Source organism: Polyodon spathula, chromosome 4 (genome assembly GCF_017654505.1).
Source record: "Polyodon spathula isolate WHYD16114869_AA chromosome 4, ASM1765450v1, whole genome shotgun sequence".
Taxonomy (NCBI): domain Eukaryota; kingdom Metazoa; phylum Chordata; class Actinopteri; order Acipenseriformes; family Polyodontidae; genus Polyodon; species Polyodon spathula.
The window spans coordinates 3,795,667-3,817,002 of record NC_054537.1 but is presented as its reverse complement, the minus strand read 5'-3'; the positions used below and the strand labels follow the sequence as shown (position 1 = coordinate 3,817,002).

Sequence of the window (21,336 nt, the reverse complement as noted above, 5' to 3'; positions counted from 1 at the left end):
TATTTCTTTGGTCACTCTTCTCAACGGATTCATTTAAATGGCTAAGTACTTGGAACCCGTCCTTGTCGATTCTTTTCACTGACCTGAGCTCGATCCAGCAGCGAGTGATTGGATTCAGAACTAGAGATGTTCTGGGATATAGATCAGAAGCCTTTATGTTTTCCACCGCTGTTAAAAAAGGGTGATCGAAATCGTAGTAAAGATCATAGTATCTGACACTCTGTGGTTTTGGATACTCAGACAGTCATTTAGGTGTCTGCATGTGCTTCTACTAGTTAATTAAATATGCCATTACCTGTCAGTAGCAACTTACTATGACAGTACTTATATTACAATAGCATTGATTATAAGTTGAAATTACAAATTAGTTTAAATGTAAAAGTATTATCACTATTGAATTCCTAAATTGTTTTGACCAGTTTCTAAAGATCATACTGGAGTAAAATAATACAAAGAGAGGTTTTTCTATATATTGGAAAATGACAGGCTAGCAAAGTGTTCATGATTCAAAGCTGTAATACATTTCAGATTACCTGTGACAACGACAAGTATCGTTTTTTTTTTTTTTTATATTTTCATTTTCTTTGAGGAAACCAGGAATTGATTTTCTAAGTAGCCTTGTGTGCATAGGGGCCTTGCTAGTATATTGATATAGAAGAGTTACTTCATTCTTCCAGCTCTTTAGAAGTCTGGAGTGCAAACTAAAAATCTACTTCTAAATTAACATTCTTAAAACCGGCATCGAAGCACTCTGCCAAAAGGATTTCTCTTTTAGTAATCTTAAAAGGAAAATCTAAATCTATACTTGAATTTAAATTCCTAGTAAGTGCATAGCATTTTACTCAACATTACTGAAAGGGTATAATTTCATGGAAATCTCTACCTTTTGGAACAGTTGAAATCAGTGTGTGCAAGTTTATATTCGCCCATCAGTGCTTTATGAACAAATGAATGACATTATAGCCATGTTTGGGACCCAACAGGTAATACTCATCTCTATGCTTTCGATAAATATGTATTTTTTTAAAGATTTGTGATTGAAGTGTACTGTATCTATAAAACGCCCTCACATTGTGATCCTTCCATGCTGGAACACTATTGGCACTATAGTTTCTATTGGCCTTGCAGGTATTAGACAAAGGGGTTGATCAACCTATACCCCGTCTAGATAAGCCACAGCTAGATTGTTTAGAGCATTTTCACAGCACAGGGAATCTACCTGGATTGCAAAGACCGATTCCAGCTATGGCAAGTGAGGTATTGCAATGATGTTTTTATTTGGGGTTTGGTGAGAGACTTGTTTGATACAGTCAAGTAAGATGCACAAGAAGCTTCTCAGATGCACCTTAATTCTGACCTAGTGATTCAGCACCACCCCAAGCAGATTCCCTGTTGTGCCAAATGATCGTGGATGATTACTGAGTGTCCATCGAAGATAAGGTTGATACCACCAAGCTGGATTTGAGCCCAGGCACTGGTCTTTTCCACTACACATCACTCATAGTGTTGATCTATGACTTGGCAATGAGACTTCTCCACGCTGGGCTGCATTTCTTCTATAATCAGTGGTGTGTTGTAGTTGAGCCTGAACCTGCATAATAGGCAAGCTAAGACATAACTCCCATCTCACGCTCAACTCTCTAACTCAGTCAGTAGTCCTGTCGATGCAATGAAAACAGCACTAGGCACTACTTCTATTACAAACTACTTCTTTTAGAATGCTAAACATGCTGACGAAACCGACAGCAACAGTACACCAATTAACAAACAAAGCTGGAGAAAGACACACTGTGGAAATTAGATAAATGCATTACTTATTATATATGTGTTACTATAAATAAAATGTGAATTTTAATAATCTTGTTTAAGAACATCAGTATTTTAGTGGTGTTCAGATTTAGGACCACACCACTGTCTATAATACATTTGTCATTCATTCACTGTACGTTGTTGGTTGCAGTTTTAGTTTTGCATGCAGAATTATCTCATGAAAATCTTTAACATCAGGTCAATTAATTGAGTTAGATAAGTAATAAATACATTAAACGATCATTGACAGTTTACAGATTTTAAAAGTGTGAAAGTCAGAAGCATCCATTCTGAAACTTTTTTGAGTCTATCCGTGACACATGGTAGGTGTCAAGGTTACATATATAATGATAAAGCAGCATGACCTATATAGTGCACGTGTGTCAAGCAATTCAGTGTTAAAGCCCTCTGTATTAGAAGGCTGCGAGTTTAAATCCAGGCTTTTTCAATTATCATGGGATTTATCATCAGTCTCCAGATCAATTGTGAATGTGGGTTAGGAGAAAGAAAGAGCAAGACTTTAATCCCTTAACACAAACAAACAAACTGTATTATGAGTGTATTATGTGTCACAATAAAAATACATTTAAAAAAACCCTCTGAGAAGCAAGTGGGCTCCTCAGTAACCGATTGAACTGTTCAATTCAAGTGTAAAGCTGGTGAGGTTAACCTGTATAAGTGCAGGAAACATACAGTCTTGTATTGCACTAAAACAAATTCATTATTTACTTCAAATGTACTGAATGTAAAGGCGTACATTTCTTTGTAAAGATCTGTAGTTTTTGTGAATTTGGCCGGAGTCCTTGTCCGTGGGTGCTGACAGCTATCTGCTGTGCTGGCTGGCTAGTGAAACATGATGACATTAGTCTAGTGCCGCGAATAGGAATTGGCTCACAGGGCCACCTCCCCCCAAAAGACAAGGCAGCCAAACCATGACTAGAAAATAGAAACAAGTGGTTAACAAATGGTTGACGTAACAGCTGCCGTGGCGCAATGAGACCTACCCCCAAAAATAGGAAAAACGTGAATGAAAAGTAAGCAGCTGAAACACGGGCCCGCCCCCCAGAGCAGGAAATGAAGAGGAAAAATCCACTACTCCCTGGTAGGAGGAAGCCTTGGGGATCCTGAGGGTAGCCTTTCCTCCAGGCTCTAAAGATGGCTGTCTACTGAGAGGTCAAACAGAAAAGTTTTTCCAAGAAAATGTTACAAAGTAAATCTTAACAACAAGACATGTACATTGTTTAAGATAACTGGAATTGTATACACCCATTGTTCTTTGTGTTGTGTTGTTTCACTACACCTCTGTTCAGCTAAAGATCCAGGGCACTTCTAAAGAGCGCTTGAGACTGAAAGCATCATTTCCAGCTCAGCCATAAGAAATGGAGTGTTTGATTTCTCTCTTGATTACATTCATAATCAGTAAATGTATTTTGAGCTCAGTTCCTCCTACGTTTGAAGAGACCCCAGAAAACACAAATGTACTACGCTTCCTGTACTGTAGAAACCTCAGAACAAGCACAGCTGCCCTGTCTGCTTTCAGGGGTTTTGTTGTGCAAATATGGTCTTTGGCTTAATGAACTTTCATTAACCCTGCGTAGGGTTTCTAAGGCCTTAAACCAAAAGTGTAAAGGGATTTCATGTGATTTCCTCTCTGGTATCGTTAGTTAGACACAATCTGACAAAGTGTGTCTCTTCAGTTTCTGCAGAGAGGTAATAGGTCCATGCCCCAGGTGTCCCTGCTTTTAATTGTATTGGATATTGCATATTGTCTTTGTGAAGCTGAGAGTCTCATATTGCTTATGCTTCATCTTGCACTTTAAATTTCTCGAGGCAATAAGGGCAGCGTGAAAAAATCATTTGAACAGATTGAATGCTGAAATGTTGATATCAGAAATTAAATTAATGCAAGTGAGACCGAAAACAATATCTAATTAAAATCATTTGAAAAATGACTTGAAAATTGGTTTTGACATCCACATTTACACAGCCTGTCATAAATATTACCGTACTTCCAACATGTTTTATTGTTCTTCCACAGACAAGGAAGGGGCTTCTCCACTGGTCTGGTGTTACAGTTTACAGCACGTTCAGGTGGCCTGCTTTGTGCTGGTTTATGTCCTTGAAATCTAAAGTGCAGTCATTTAGATCAATTCAAAGGCATGTGGTTACACTAAGCTGAATCACCTTCTAGGAAAACAAATCATTTTTCAGGGTGGTGTATTTTCAGTTGTACCAGAATAATGACTATTACGGTTCAGGAATTTGATTATATGTGCTCTTTCAGTCATGCCACCTTAAGACCTGGCATGTATTTATTTTTTGAGTTTCGTTTGGAAGTTGTCTTACGACCCGGATTAAATTTTCAATTTATTTTATTTATATAGCGCCTTTCACACAGTATCTCAGTATGCAATATCAAGAAGTAGTAAAAATTGCAAAGTAACAATGCATATAATAATAATAATAATAATAATAATAATAATAATAATAATTAAAAACAATACAAAAATTTTAAAAAAAACATTGAAAAAATCAGGAAATTAATAAGAATGATAAAATACAAAATTACAAAAATAAGCTAATAATAGATAAAACAATTATATTTCTAAGGCAGGTTATGGAGAAATACAGAGAACATTCTGTCTGATTCTTGATTTCTGTGTTTGATGTGTCCCAACTCTCTGGACATAAAGACAGAGTGACCATTCACATTACATCTAATATGTATTTATTAAAACAAAAAAAAAAACACTATAACATGATGTGCAAATTATTGTGTAAGGTGACATTTTTTATTTATTTAGACTAGCTGGGGCTCATTCAGTTGATCAAATTCATTTTGGGTCTTTGTACCAGCACCACTGCAATTCAGTTTAAGTCAGTTTCTTTAATGTGTTTCTTTCAGTACAAAAATGGAAAACTTTTTTTGTATACATTTGAAAGGCTGTGGTATTAAGATATGATAATATCGGTTGAATAGACCCCTAAAATATAACATACATTAAAAAAGAAAGAAAAAAATCTGACAAATATGAAAACCCACAGCGTGGTGAGAGGGGTCTGTACCTAATACCCATTCCAGCTAGAGAACACAACGTGGTGTGAGGGTTCTGTAGCTAATACCCATTCCAGCTAGAGAACACAGCGTGGTGAGAGAACCCTGTACCTAATAACCATTCCAGCTAGAGAACACAGCGTGGTGTGAGGGGTCTGTACCTAATACCCATTCCAGCTAGAGAACACAACATGGTGAGGGGGGTCTGTACCTAATACCCATTCCAGCTAGAGAACACAATGTGGTGAGAGGGGTCTGTACCTAATACCCATTCCAGCTAGAGAACACAGCGTGGTGAAAGGGGTCTGTACCTAATACCCATTCCAGCTAGAGAACACAATGTGGTGAGAGGACCCTGTACCTAATACCCATTCCAGCTAGAGAACACAGCGTGGTGAGAGGGGTCTGTACCTAATACCCATTCCAGCTAGAGAACACAGCGTGGTGAGAGGGGTCTGTACCTAATACCCATTCCAGCTAGAGAACACAGCGTGGTGAGAGGGGTCTGTACCTAATACCCATTCCAGCTAGAGAACACAGCGTGGGGGTCTGTACCTAATACCCATTCCAGCTAGAGAACACAGCGTGGTGAGAGGGGTCTGTACCTAATACCCATTCCAGCTAGAGAACACAGCGTGGTGAAAGGGGTCTGTACCTAATACCCATTCCAGCTAGAGAACACAACGTGGTGAGAGGACCCTGTACCTAATACCCATTCCAGCTAGAGAACACAGCGTGGTGAGAGGACCCTGTACCTAATACCCATTCCAGCTAGAGAACACAGCGTGGTGAGAGGACCGTGTACCTAATACCCATTCCAGCTAGAGAACACAACGTGGTGAGAGGGGTCTGTACCTAATACCCATTCCAGCTAGAGAACACAGCGTGGTGAGAGGACCCTGTACCTAATACCCATTCCAGCTAGAGAACACAACGTGGTGAGGGGGGTCTGTACCTAATACCCATTCCAGCTAGAGAACACAACGTGGTGAGAGGGGTCTGTACCTAATACCCATTCCAGCTAGAGAACACAGCGTGGTGAGAGGACCCTGTACCTAATACCCATTTCAGCTAGAGAACACAGCGTGGTGAGAGGACCGTGTACCTAATACCCATTCCAGCTAGAGAACACAGCGTGGTGAGAGGACCCGGTGTTTTGAGTGCTTTATTACCAATTGTTTCATCATTTTTAAAGCAGAGAGGCAGAAACAGTGGCCTTTCTCTATGTTGCTTTCTCAAAGGAAAAACATTATTTCTGACCTTTTTTATTGACTAATTTTCATCCAGCAGGCTCCAATTAAAGTCCCTATCATTTCCTTATAAACAGTCCCTGTCAGATTCCAGCTTTAGATGCAAAATGAAAGAAAGTTCAAATGTGAATGAAAACAAGCACTGAGGGAAGCTTGTGTTTCTCTTGCTGTTTATCAATTGTCTTTTGAATGTAATGAAGCTCTGATTAAACCAATAGAAACTCATTATATCTGCTTATTAATGGTCAGCTAATAGCATGCTTCCTCCTGGTTATTGATTGTTTTTAATGTTTCTCTTGACAGGCCTTGTGTTTCCCTTAAAGCTGGATTTGATGACTTTCACGTACAGTATTTTAGAATTTCTTTGATTTGTGTGTTCCTGGTTTGTTTCACCTGAAATTCCTCATGCTGAATATCCTGTGTGTTAATGAACCTTGACTCCTCCTTCCCACTGCTCTACTAGAAAGTCTATGGAGACAAGAGCATTAAAAAAGGACCAAAAAGAAAGTACACAGAAAGAGTACACGGAACTACAAATGCAAGTCAAAAAGGAAGTTAGAAAGGCCAAGAGAGAAATAGAAATGAACATTGCTAAGGGGCTAAAACAAATTCCAAAATGTTTTTCCAATATTACAACAGCAAGAGAACATTCAAAGAGGAGGTTAAATGTTTAAGAGATACAAATGGCAAAATCGTAGATGAAGAAAAAAAAATAGCAAATATATTATATGATTACTTTTCACAAGTTTTTACAAAGGAAAATACGGACAACATGCCCCACATATCATCCAGTTCCTATCCAGTTTTAAATAACTTTAGCATAACCGAGGCAGAAGTGTTAAAGGGACTAAGAGCTCTTAAAATAAACAAATCCCCTGGGCCAGATGAGAGCCTCCCAATAGTACTCAAAGAAATGAAAGAAGTTATTTACAAACCGCTAACCAAGATCATGCAGCAGTCTCTTGACACAGGGGTGGTACCGACAGACTGGAAAATTGCAAACATAATACCGATCCACAAAAAGGGAAACAGAACTGAACCAGGTAACTACAGACCAGTAAGCCTGAATTCTATTATATTGTAGCGTTTTGTGCTATGGGGGTGAGAAAGACTCGGGGGAGACCAGATGAGGTTCCATGTACTTTTATTTATTTTTTAATAACACAACGAAACCCTGTTTGGGCCGGGGTTCACGCCAAAATAATAAACGGCTGTATCTCTCTCTTTTACACCGCACTCTGCTTCGTTGATAAGCACTCAGTTAGTTCTCCATCTCTCGCAGTCTCTCTCCACTCAGACATTCACCCGCGTTCTCCCGCTCGCGGCTCCCCCCCCCTCCTACTTATAGCCTCCAGGGGAACCGCCCACTGTGCACACACACACACACACGCAGACATACACTAACGGCGTGCCCCGTACCCTCACAATACACTGAACCTTAACAGGACGTAACAAACAAGACAAACACAACGTCCAGGATGCTGCCATCGCCGGGGTCGTTACAATATGCAAACTTATGGAAACTATAATAAGATCCAAAATGGAAAATTACCTATATGGTAACAGGGTCCTGGGAGACAGTCAACATGGTTTTAGGAAAGGGAGATCGTGTCTAACTAACTTGCTTGATTTTTTTGAGGATGCAACTTCGATAATGGATAATTGCAAAGCATATGACATGGTTTATTTAGATTTCCAGAAAGCTTTTGACAAAGTCCCGCATAAAAGATTAATTCTCAAACTGAATGCAGTTGGGATTCAAGGAAACGCATGTACATGGATTAGGGAGTGGTTAACATGTAGAAAACAGAAAGTACTGATTAGAGGAAAAACCTCAGAATGGAGTGTGGTAACCAGTGGTGTATCACAGGGATCAGTATTAGGTCCTCTGCTATTCCTAGTCTACATTAATGATTTAGATTCTGGTATAGTAAGCAAACTTGTTAAATTTGCAGGTGACACAAAAGTAGGAGGAGTGGCAAACACTGTTGTAGCAGCAAAGGTCATTCAAAATGATCTAGACAAGATTCAGAACTGGGCAGACACATGGCAAATGACATTTAATAGAGAAAAGTGTAAGGTACTGCACGCAGGAAATAAAAATGTACATTATAAATATCATATGGGAGATACTGAAATTGGAGAAGGAATCTATGAAAAAGACCTAGGAGTTTTTGTTGACTCAGAAATGTCTTCATCTAGACAATGTGGGGAAGCTATAAAAAAGGCTAACAAAATGCTCGGATACATTGTGAAAAGTGTTGAATCAAGGGAAGTAATGTTAAAACTGTACAATGCACTAGTAAGACCTCATCTTGAATATTGTGTTCAGTTCTGGTCACCTCGCTATAAAAAAGATATTGCTGCTCTAGAAAGAGTGCAAAGAAGAGCGACCAGAATTATTCCGGGCTTAAAAGGCATGTCATATGCAGACAGGCTAAAAGAATTGAATCTGTTCAGTCTTGAACAAAGAAGACTACGCGGCGACCTAATTCAAGCATTCAAAATTCTAAAAGGTATTGACAATTTCGACCCAAGGGACTTTTTTGACCAGAAAAAAGAAACAAGGACCAGGGGTCACAAATGGAGATTAGACAAAGGGGCATTCAGAACAGAAAATAGGAGGCACTTTTTTACACAGAGAATTGTGAGGGTCTGGAATCAACTCCCCAGTAATGTTGTTGAAGCTGACACCCTGGGATCCTTCAAGAAGCTGCTTGATGAGATTCGGGGATCAATAAGCTACTAACAACTAAACGAGCAAGATTGGCCGAATGGCTTCCTCTTGTTTGTAAACTTTCTTATGTTCTTATGTTCTTAAGACTGACATACTAGCTTATTGAATCCAGGTCTTGGGTATCAGAAGCAATGCCACAGTAGAGCCTTCCTCTTCTGGGATTGGGGTTCTCAAAATGTCTTTTTAAACAACTTCTTCTTCTTCTTCTTCTTCTTCTTCTTCTTCTTCTTCTTCTTCTTCTTCTTCTTCTTCTTAACCCTGCAGAGACTTTAATCAAGTATGTGGTAACAGTAGTGTGCATATTTATTACAGCACCTCAAGATGTGTCATGTATATCCTTTATATACCTACCTTCATGAAAACCTCAGGGTGTGAGAATTTCCATTTTCAGTCAATAATCTGTGATATAGAAGCAGTAGCCATCCGTGTGTGAAAATGTTAAACCACTTTGTGCTTTAATTAGGCATCTTAAACAAGTTGTTAAAAGTCTCCTGCATTTTGACATTGGTGGCTATGTGTTCCTTTTCTTTTACTATGTGAAGTGAATTGCATGTGTGGTGGCCTATTAAAGTCATCAATTAAATTAGGAAACCCGCTAATTGCTTATTTTGACAATTTTCTAAGATTTTCAGTTCCTGTGGTTTGATTTCATATGCACAACAACTACAGAAGCAATGTGGTGTTCTGATAAATATGTACTCGACTCTATTACAAGATAAACTTGGTAATAGTCTACAATGGTGAAATGACTTCTTGGGTAACATTCTTATACCATGGGGTCTCCAACCGCTTGGTGATGAGGTGATAAACATCTCTTAATGTGAAAATGAGCAAACATTAACTTATGCTGGTGTGAACAAGTCAATTATGTCTTATTCACACGTCCCATATAATGTGCGATCATCACGTTAATGGCAGCCGTGAGGGTTGCGCTGTGTTTTGATCAAGCACTGTTTCACAGCAGCAATTCCTTGTTGCTTCTATTGCATGCTTCTGCTGGATATTAAAAAGTGTATATATATAATTTTGATATGCTAAATTGGGGAATTAATTTTAATGAAAAGCTGAATGTGTTTGTTGCACCTTTTGGTTTGCACTATGCTGGCTTTTAGCCGTGGTCAGTCTGGATGTATAATTCTGTCTGAGCTGCATAGTCTTCTCTGTAGATCTCCCGAGATGCTTCCTGATGAAGCCATTGAGTTGTCCCTATTGTTATTTTGATCACAGAATAGACAGCATGGATCCATTCAGGTTAGACTAACCACTATGAAAAGCTCCAACCAAATTATTCCTCTGAAGCTGCATGCTTAATTATATGGAATACTGCATAAATTGGCAAGTGCAAAGAATTATTCTGATAAATTAAAATACTAATTAAATTAGCAATTGCAGAATTGTGAGAACATTATAGGGTTCAGCTCTTCCAGGTAATTTGCATATCCTTCATCTGGGGCATTTGATTTTAAAGGACTTATTTTTTTTCCACTTTGATGCATTCACATGGAAACAAAGAAAAGGCTTTTATGCATTGCTCTATTTGAATGGGCGATACAGAGTTCAAATAAGCTGTTTGCATTGATTTGCAACTGAACCATTTTGTAATGTAGTATGTGTTAGGATCTCCCATGATAAAAGACAACATCACCCACAACTCTGATCCTTACAGACAAGCACAGTAAACGCATTCCATTTGGACGTGTGTATTTCTGAGATTACAGCATTGTTTCTTATACAGCTGTAGTACAATATGGATGGTAATATAAGAAGGATACACTCCACATATTTGTGAAACATTTTTCAATGTTTTGGATATTAAAGCAGTAATATATGTTCTTACTACAATGAAAGACAATGCAACAAGAATTCTAAAATATTGGTTAGCTTGAGTAACAAAATCCCCTGCAGGTTAATGATTAGCAGAACAGGGAAAACTATGGAAGGTAAAATAGGGTTTCAGTTTTTAGAAGCGACGGGATGGAATTTAAACCAGGGCACACCCATTCAGAGGGTCCTCCTACTGATCACACACTACAAATGTAGATGAAATCAACAGTTATTGGATTATAAGGCATATGTTACCTGAATGGTCTGCAGGTGTCTAGGTATGCTATAAACTCCAGTGACCTTTCAAACATCTGTGCAGTGCAATATAGCACACTATACACACCTTGGTCTGGGGCTTCTTATAGTACTTGTTTTGGAGATGGAGAAAATACCTTTCACTGTGAAACTGAGCCTAGCAGCTCGTTTAGATTTTCACTTCATTGAACCCTCCTATACCTCATACCCATTGACAGTGATGACGTGTTGAGGAAGTCTGCCAGTGGCACACATGATCAGACTGCATTACTGTAATTTAATAAATAGAACACACATACAATATATAAAAAGACTGGTTCAAATCTTCATAGGGGTTAATGCTGAAGGCCAATGCATTGTATTTCAGAACACGAACTTGATACTGCCATTGAATATATAGTACTGCTTGACTGGCAACTTCTTAGATTATCTTCCAAAGTAACTAGTATAATACATGTTAATGTATAAACCAACTATAGCTGCGGCATAACACATGAAAACTGATCCGTTGTGCTTGCAGTGAGCTCCAGTAGCTGAGTACTTTAATACTTGGAGACTGTAGTCTGATGCTCAGTCACATCCTCTACGTGTCAAAGGTGCTGCTGTACCAGAACCACTTTCCTTCCTGGAATGCCAGACTGACCAGGTTTGGGTGACTGATTGTTTTCTCTTGCATTGCAGTGGCACAGAAGGAGAAGATTGAAAAGGAGACTGGAGTGAAAATTCTGCAAGCTGGAATGGGAGATGTGAGTTTATATATTTTCTATTTGCTGCTTCAGTGTGTTTCAGTATGGGACTGCTACTACTATTAATAGCAATAATAATAATAATAATAATAATAATAATAATAATAATAATAATAATAATAATAATAATAATAATAATAATGTGAAGTTCAGTACACCTGTTGCTACTGCATCTTTAAGATGATTTAAAACGTAGCTCTCACATTACTACTGGATCTTCTTGTGAAACTGTACAGTGCTTCAGAACCATGTTCTATTGGCAAGGCATGGCGATGATCAGTGTTCAAGCTGCAGAACGAACAAGGTTAGGTTTATTCCACTCTGAGAATCTGAGAGGGAAAACCGTCTTGCAGTTAATCATGTACGTTTGAGGCCTTCTCTTAAAGCTGTCAGGCAGTTCCGATATCAGTCTGCTGGCAATCCCACATGATCAAACTTCTTTGTATTAGGAACTACGACATATGCCGCTTTATGTTTTTACTTGCATGGACTTTGGACATGCTGTGAAATTTAGAGACAACACAGTGATTATATGGACGTGGTTTATGAAGGGACTTCTAGATGTAGCAGGAAGATGTAGTAGTAAGTATTAGCGATACACAGCAAGCTTTACAGTGTATGAAACATATGTACTGTATTTGCAGCTTATAATTAAGAGAAAATGCTCTTGTGTTCATTGGGCGCTCTAGCCTGTTTTGCAGGTGCTGGCTGAAAAGTTTCCTCCACAAAGAATACGTTTTCCACTAGTTTTATAGGACAGTTTGTTGTAGCACTTTGTAACAGTTTCCTTGTTAGCTCAGACCATGGCTTTCTAGTTTGTTGTTTTTATACACGTGATCTATTAAACAGTAAAGATGTGAGATCCACCGAAGGATGTGTTAGTCTTTAAAGACATCTTTTCAAAACCACTGTAAACACAAATAATAAGAATATCTATTTATTTATTTTTGCATTTGGAAATAAGAAATGTATTTGGCTGTCGTTTTTAAATAGTAAAAGCTAGGTAGGTAGGTGTGTAGAAATGTTTTATTCAATTCCGTACTTGGTTTGATATTGGCTCTAACTGTTTCTTGGCAACGCTTGTTCCTGTTGGTAGAGAAAGTTGGGTTTTGATGCCAGTTTTTTTAAGCAGCTCTCTGTTATTGATCCGATAGTCATTCTGCCTCAGTGACTGCATGCCAAATACAGGCTGTCAATCAAAACAGGCATTCCAGGGAAACAGCATGCTATAGGAATAGCGAAACCAGCAGGAATGTCTTCTGTGATATAATGAAGAATCAGCAAGTGATGCAAAAGAAAAGAAAAACAGCCTTTAACCTCAGAGCTGCATTTTGGAAAGGACAGAAAACACGACATATCAGATCTAGCACACAACACTATAGCACTGTAACATTATTCTAGCTGTTGGCATACCGAATCAGGTGGCCAAAACAGACAGACAAAACAGACACAAATCATTGCGCTGGTGTATAACCAGCAAGCATAGCAATTTTTATTTCTCTATTTCAGTTCTCTTTACTCACGTTTCACCTCAAATGAGAAATATGTGCTCCTTTTAAGCAGCTGTGCCGGGACATTCAGTGCTAATCATTCAGTCTGGCCCCGGCACAGTCTGCACATGAAGCAATTGTGACTTCAATGTGTTCACATAATACATTTTAAATCACCCATGCTACATAACCCACACTGTACAAATAAACCAGATACACCCAGGGGTCACAGTAGGTCATTAGGATACCATCATGTTGATCGACTAAGGCAGTGCTTAATTAACAACAAGCTGCAGGATCTGAAGAATATGTTGAGCTAGTAATCTAATGGCAGATTGTATACTGTGTGTATAGCTGTTACTGCCACAGAACACACGTTTAAGAGTCAATAAAAACCTGGTGTTCAGTATATCAAAGCATCAGCTGATATATCCTATATATATATATATATATATATATATATATATATATATAAATATATATATATATATCTATAATATATACCTATATATAATATTTAGTTTAATATTGAAACAAAGGAAAGAATGAAAATATCTGCAGCATAATGACAAAACTGACCAGGGGTAATGGGCCCTACTTTCCACTTTGCTGTAAGGGTCAAGCAGTCAGGCATAACTTTAACTGAGTAACATAACTATGTTATAATCAAGCTTTCTTTCATTGAACCCATTTTATATTGTCATTTTAGTATTAAATTACACAGTATTTAATATCATACTGCGAGCCCCTTTAACTGGGCTATTTACCTCAAATGAAGAAGAAATCCAGGCCAGTGTTGCTAATGATTTTAAAGCCTTGGTTAAGGCAAATTTTAATGTCTTTTTTTTTTTTTTTCTACATATTCCTCCTTAACCATTGTGTGTCAATATGAAGACACATCTCCAAACTAATTCATTACTGGACTAGGCATGTCTGTTCACGTTGTGATACTGTTTATTTTAAAAACACACCAACACAAGACTGTAGAAGATAGATTGATTTAAAGGTTCCTGTTTAATGTGTTGTATGTACTGAATGTGTCTTCCTTAACAAATATAAGCCCACTCCTGTATAATGAGGTAGTCTTTGATTTGCATTATGTTATTTGAGTATTGATTGTTTAAAGCACCTATAAACCCTCGGTAAAATAAATGCAAAACATATTCGACTTTACAATGGCGTGCACAAATATAGTCTTCAGTTTTAATTTCCAGTCTATGTTAGATTATAACGATGGAAAACAGTATTTAAACCCTCGTTAACACATGAATGAACGGAAGCTGTCATTTGAATAGAACAATAACAGGATTATCTGAAGCACTGTCAGTCTGTGGACAAACACTATGTTGCCAACATTTTCATTACAAAAATTAGTGCAGGATAATATTCAAGATTGGAGTGATGAAAAAAAAAGGAAAATCTGCATTCATGGTAATAAATATTCATATTTGTCTGGTTGGAGATGGAAATCTAATCAAGGAGCTATTGATGCACTGGCTTCTTTTTAAACCAAAGTCATTTCATCCAAATTGGGTTTGATATGGAAATTAGTCTCACTCCGAGTCGTGCAGGCCAGAGGCATGCTGGGATTGCACTGGGGGTGTTCAGCGCATCAGTTGTTGCTGCTGGTGCCTGGCACTGCTGCTATAGATAACCACAAACACAAGGCTGGGGTCTTTCTCTGGGGTCAACCTCCCAGTAACTATCCTTTCCCTTTTTGTTGTATACAGTTTTATTTTGCGTGAGTTAACCAAACTGCTACACAGGGTTGTAACTGTTCATGTAAATGCTTTGTAATAATTCTCCACAATCACAGCCTCTCAGTGTGAAGCTGGGGGATTGTAAAGGGGGGTCTCCTCTCCTGGAATAAAGCTTAGCTGAGGGCAACGGACAGAACTAAGTGATTTTCCACTGCAATTCCAGTTGTCTTTTTTTTTTTTTAAGTTACCAGGACAGCAGTGCAGCATTAACAATTTAGTACGGATTGAGGCTTACAGATCTCCCCAAGGAACATGTGCTGCTGAATTGACAGTTTTGCTTCAGGTAGGCTAGGCTTGACAAGACCAGGGGAAAATCTTTTAATACCAGAACCTCACATCTGATTCTGTCTCTCTGTTTTCAATTCTGAAGAAAATAAAATCGCCTTATGGAATCGAGCCTGGTGTTTGTAAATACACAGATATTTAGAAATCCCCTAAAACTTCTCAAACCTTGGTGGTACGTTTTAAGAGAGGTGCAGACAAAACAAAGGACTACTTACAAAATGTAAACTATGACTGTAAATACTACAAGAGGTCTATTTTTACTGGAAATGTGTGTCACAGTTTAAAGCATAAATAACTACACAAAAGGTCTAAACATTTAATCTGTGAAATGTATGAATATTCCCAAGCATTTCTCCGTTCACTTCTTTTACAAGGTTTTGGTTGTCTGCCTTCCTCATGTTTTTCTGTATTGTATTTCCATGCCTGGCATTACACATACCCTCTCAAAAGCTGGCAAATGGAATACAGCAGCAACACTGAGTAAAATAAGACTCCATTCACACTGTGTGTCAGCCCACGACTGCTGTAAACTGGATTATAGATACATTGTAAAACCAAATTCTTCATTCCGAGGCAGTGTTAATTACCCTCCCTCCTTCATCTCGAAGGATTATAAATACCATCTGTATTCCTTAAGGGTTTGGAGCAGGATGTGGGGATATTTTGGAAATTACTAAAGGCAATATCACATTGTTCTTGCATAGCCAGGGAGAGCCAGGAATCTGTAGTCAGAAATGCATTTGATTAAATGATGACCTTTGGCCTCCCTTTGTTTATTTTGCCATTAATGTTGTAATTTTAATGCAGGGTCCCATCCCAGGCAAAGTATCCCAGGTCAAGAGTTGCAAATAAGCAGAAAGAACGAAGCTGCTTGATGGTTAAAACCTTTATGTTCGCTTTTTCTTTTAACTACTTGCTGTGTTTGTTACATACAAATTGTTCATGACAAATCTTGTTATTTTTAAAATCCAGTTTAGAAAACAGCACATCTTACTGTAGGTTAGACACAAACAAAAGGTGATGAAGATGCACCTGAATATGTTCATAACGACACACCCATAGCAGGCATTGCTATAATCAGGGACTGTTTATTGTGTCTTCACAAAATACTGTATCAAACCCTGAAGCATCAAAGAAAACATCACAGTAAAATTACATTCATACATATCGGAATGTAACTTATATTTAAAGTTCCTAGTTTCAGATACCTGTTTATGTATTTGCATGTGTCTCAGGTATCAAGGTTCACAAATACTCTTTGCTGTTAATTATTGAAAGAGGTGTCTGTTTGAAAGGATTAGATTTTTCTGCTCTTGGCTCTTGGTCTAGTTGACTTTGGTTAGACTCAAAGAACCCTTTGATATATATATATATATATATATATATATATATATATATATATATATATATATATATATATATATATATATATATATATATATATATTTAGGTATTTTTTGTTTTTTTATGAATTCATTTTGTGGTGCTATTTAGCTATTTACGAGTTTTATTAAATTGTTTTTTTTGGGGGGGGCTTTTGCTTTTTATATACTGTATGAAATTATTGTTTTCGGTTACTTTCCATAATGCTTGAGCGTTTTTTTCTATCAAAATATCTATATTAACTTGACAGTACTTGCACACTTCAGTTGTTCCTTTGCTGTCTTCCACAACGAAATCCATCTGGTTACGGGGACATTGTTATGTTTTTTTTTTGTGTGTAGGCATTTTTTTACATTTCGCCACAATTTGGATTTCTGTTTTAAATTCTCTGTATCTTAATTGTAATACATCTTTAAATCCAGTGAACAAGCCTCCATTCCTAATTGTAATCTCGTTTTAAATCTCGCAAGCAGAGTCTCCAATAGAAATTTAGGAAATTGTCTGTACTTTCTTTGAAATCTGCCTCACCTCTATTTGGATACATTTGTCGGTACGGTTGTTTTGCATACTGCAGTTCCAACAGTTTATGAAGTGGCTTATCAAAATCTTCTCATCAGCAGCTTTGTGTACAGTACATCTATTTTTACATCTATTTTTTACTTTCACCTCCTTTGCAAACTGTTGGATTTATTTTATTGGATTTTTTTTTAATAATATATAAATTATGTTTTATTTTTCAATAAAAAATGTAACATGTTTGTGTTTACCAGTCCTTACCATCTCAGTAGGTTCATATTGCTCTTTTAAAACTGGATTCTGGTTGCGTTGAAGGCATGGTTCAGTGATTGCTTACTTCCAGCTCAAAGCAGAGAGTTCGGTTGAGCGGTCAGTTTATCAGTTTGTTGTTTGTAGCTCTGAGGTTCAACTATATTTCCTTAGTTATGTAAGAAAACTGGTGGAAAACATCCTTTTATGGGAATGAGACTGAGAGGCAGTTACCATATACTGCAGTGCAATTTGCATCTCTTTTTACTATTCCAAAATGAACCAGTGATATTTCAGAGCTCCTGCACGCCTCTTTGTTTATTGGAATGCAACACCTTCTTTCGTCCTTAACTCAGATAAGGGGAGAGGTGTGAGCACGCTAATTCACAAGCTTTTCATTCATTTGCCTATGGAGGCCTGTGTTTTCAAGGACAAATAGTAGTAGAACAAACAACAAATAAATAAATGCAGCAGAATAGTGATGAGAACCTGGCCTCCAATCACTATGTTTTAATCTAACTTTTAAGGTCTTTAATTTTTTCTTCAGAAAAACAGCTAAAACAAACAACGGCTTTCAGGCACAGGAGGGCACAGTTTTGTCTTGTAATTACACGACTTTGATGACATCGTGTTAAATTCTGTACATTTTTGTAAACAGCATATTTTCCTCTCACACATTCAGTTGAAATATATATACAGTATACACAGTCTTACACATTTTCATTTTTTATCTTTAAAGTTTATTTTACATATATTAAAATAGGTATACAATCTGTAAAAATTGTTTTTAATTGAAACATCTGTAAAAATCAGGGGAAACATCTCAGTATACACACTTTACATGTGGAATATGATGCGTAGCAGTTCTGGTTTCTGATTAAGTTTCATGTCCCTGGCATGTATGATGAAGCAGAATCTGTGCAAGTCAAAGCCACATTTTCCCAAGTTAACTGGTACTTTGCGAATGTTTGGGCAATCGCTGTGCTGATGGATGTAGTATCAACAGAACAATGAAAATGACATCAGCACAACGAAGCCAGGTTTATCTGCCTTGAAATCAAAAAAGAAGAAAAGAAAATCGACAGAACTGGGCGGTGCAAGCCATCGGAAGATGCGTCAAAAACCACACTGGACATTTCCATCAATGCGTTCCATAAGTTTACCAACTAAAGCATCAATGTTTTCTGTCAAATAATTACGATTAAGATTGTCGGTGTTAGGCAGTGTTTTAGCTGATGGACAGTACTGTTGTATGAAGTCACCAATACACACCTCTCTGCAATAAACAGTGGCTGTCCTGCAAAGCACAACGCTTTGATAAACTCATTAACACAGTCATACTGCGTTCTCTTTTATTAAAGTAGCATAAATGGATTGCTTGTCTCTCAGTTCACTTTACTGTTTTAGTTTAACGTGTCGCTTATTTTTCAGTATGTTCTTTTATTGTCAGTGCAAACATGTACCTCAATGCAGCAGTATTTACAGCGCTATGCATCCTCTGTCTCACCTGACCCACTTCTGTTTTGAATCATTCGTTTTCTTTTGAATATTCATAAACTGATTTATGCTCCCCATTCCTCATCCACTAAAAATATTATATTTTCGTGTAAGTATTTCAATATAGTTTTTGATCAAGCTAGTAGTTATTACGCCCAGCAATTGCCACATTAACATCAGTTATATTGATTGGCCAATATAATCAGGTGATAATGTTTTTGTGAAGTGACAGAGACCATGTTTGAACATTATTTGATCAAAATATTGTGTATTTCCTAAAACTAGTACAGGCAAAATATTGAATAATAGATAAAAATCAGGTATAAATTAGTAAAAACCGACGTCCTGTAAAAGAAAATCCTGTAATTTTTCTGTAAAATGTGTAATAAACCTGAAATGCAGAACCCTAAGTGTACACTCAGCACCTGATCTCAGATTCAGCCTGAACCTGTGAGTCTTGATGATGCCACTGGGACAGCATAGAGATATATCACGCTGGCAGACCTTGACAGACATGAGGTCTCCTGCCGTTTCATCCTCAAGGCAAGAATTATATTGGGAATAATTAACACCTTCTAAAAAAAGTTGAAAGTACAGAAAGCGTGTTTATCCTATTATTATCCTTTTATTGCATATCAAGTGCGTATATTCCACAAAACGACTTGTGTGCAGTTAGGTATCAATTTGGCAGCTTGTTTGAATTCATAAAGTGTATCTCAAGGAGTTGTTCATACTTACTCTTTTACCCTACTCACACTACTGAACTATACACAAACCATCACCTTTTAAAAACACGGAGTCAACGTGTACATTATTTAGTGGATAGGAGTGTGTAAGTGTGGCTATACATGAGCACTGGTAGCCTGGAGATGTTTCAAATACGAGGACTAAGGACTAAGGACTAGAAAACTCGGTATGAGGGCTGGCTTAGCCACTGGCTTATACTGTTATTTGCATCACTAAATCGCTTTTGTCTAATTTGCTGATTGCTTTACAATGCAGATACTGTAAATTACTCACTGCAGACTGAGATATACAGCATTTGGCACATTGTTATTCTATCATTATAAATCCCTGTTAATTACATTTTAAAATGTATTCTTGTGTGTACAGATGAGACCCCAGACATGCAACATACAATTCTAAAGTAAAAAAAAAAAATACAAATAAAAATAGACTTTGTTACAGTAGTCTCGTAGTTCAGTCTTTGCTTTAGTGATTTATAATAAGTTAACCTGTCATGTTTATGGTGTCTCTTATTATATGAGACATAATTTTGCTCAGCTTCGTCCTCTCACCTGAACTGCATTAGATCACACTCTACACACATTAACTTACATTAGTAAATAAAAATAAAAAAAAACACCAACATTATTGCTATGAAGAGAATTCAGAATCCTTGACTGCAGTCAAATGCTGTTTTGCTATCATTTTACACAGAGAATTGTGCGTGTTGGAACCAACTCCCCAGTAATGTTGTTGAAGCTGATACCCTGGGATTGTTCAAGAAGCTGTTGGTGAGATTCTGTGATCAATAAGCAATTAACAACCAAATGAGCAAGATGGGCCGATGGGCCAAATGGCCTCCTCTCTTTTGTAACATTTCTTGTGTTCCTATGTTTGTAGTAGATGTTTGAGGTAAGCATTGCAAACTGACAGTGGGGTTCCCTCGTTTCCAAGCCTGACGCGTGTCTTTCAGGCATGGATTGCTTACATGCTTTTAGGGTATATTACAAATAGCTGCTTGAGTGTTTTTAATAGCAGTCCCATTTGTACTGGTATATTTTACAATATTATTATTTTTTGTAATCTAACAGAGGTACTCCTAGTGATGCATTGTGTTATCCAGTGTTAAAACAGAACCAGTTTCATTTCCTGTTTGAATTATTGGTTTAGACTTGAAGAGAGGGGATTTAACACTCTACCAATGGGAGGGGGCTGAGGTTGTTCAAAAGCGAAAATTCGGTGAATTGTCCTGCTTGATTAGGTGACTCCAAATAAAGATGCATTGATACCTCGACAGGGACCACATGTTTAATTTGGCCGCTGCTCACTGATAATATAAAGAGGCATTCATTAGTGAATTCCCAGACGTCACCTCAGCAGAGATGTCAGATTATAAATGACAGACAGGACAGTGTGTGTGTGTGTGTGTGTGTGTGTGTGTGTGTGTGTGTGTGTGTGTGTGTGTGTGTGTGTGTGTGTGTGTGTGTTTGTGTCAGTGTGTGTGTGTCAGTATGTGTTTGTGTGTGTATGTGTGTGTGTGTGTATGTGTCAGTGTGTGTGTGTGTGCTTGCAATGGCCTTCACAGTTGAAGCGCATTACCTTGCTAGAGCCTTTAATATTTTCCATTTAATTTTGTGAAAGCCACATAATAGAATTTGATGCAAGCAGAATCCACATTAGCATATAATCCCATCATATGCCTTTGGCGGGGGCAGGGCCGGGGGACGGACACAAATGTTGTTGAATGCCGTTTT

General features: G+C 37.6%; 1 protein-coding gene across 1 annotated transcript in view; it reads left to right on the top strand.

Moving 5' to 3' along the window:
• Positions 1-21,336, top strand: part of LOC121314067 (receptor-type tyrosine-protein phosphatase N2-like) — a 262,494-nt gene that overhangs the window by 141,946 nt on the left and 99,212 nt on the right. The window contains exon 12 of the mRNA XM_041246887.1: positions 11,612-11,676. Within this exon, the coding sequence (XP_041102821.1) occupies positions 11,612-11,676 (65 nt within the window). The remainder of the gene's footprint in view (positions 1-11,611; positions 11,677-21,336) is intronic.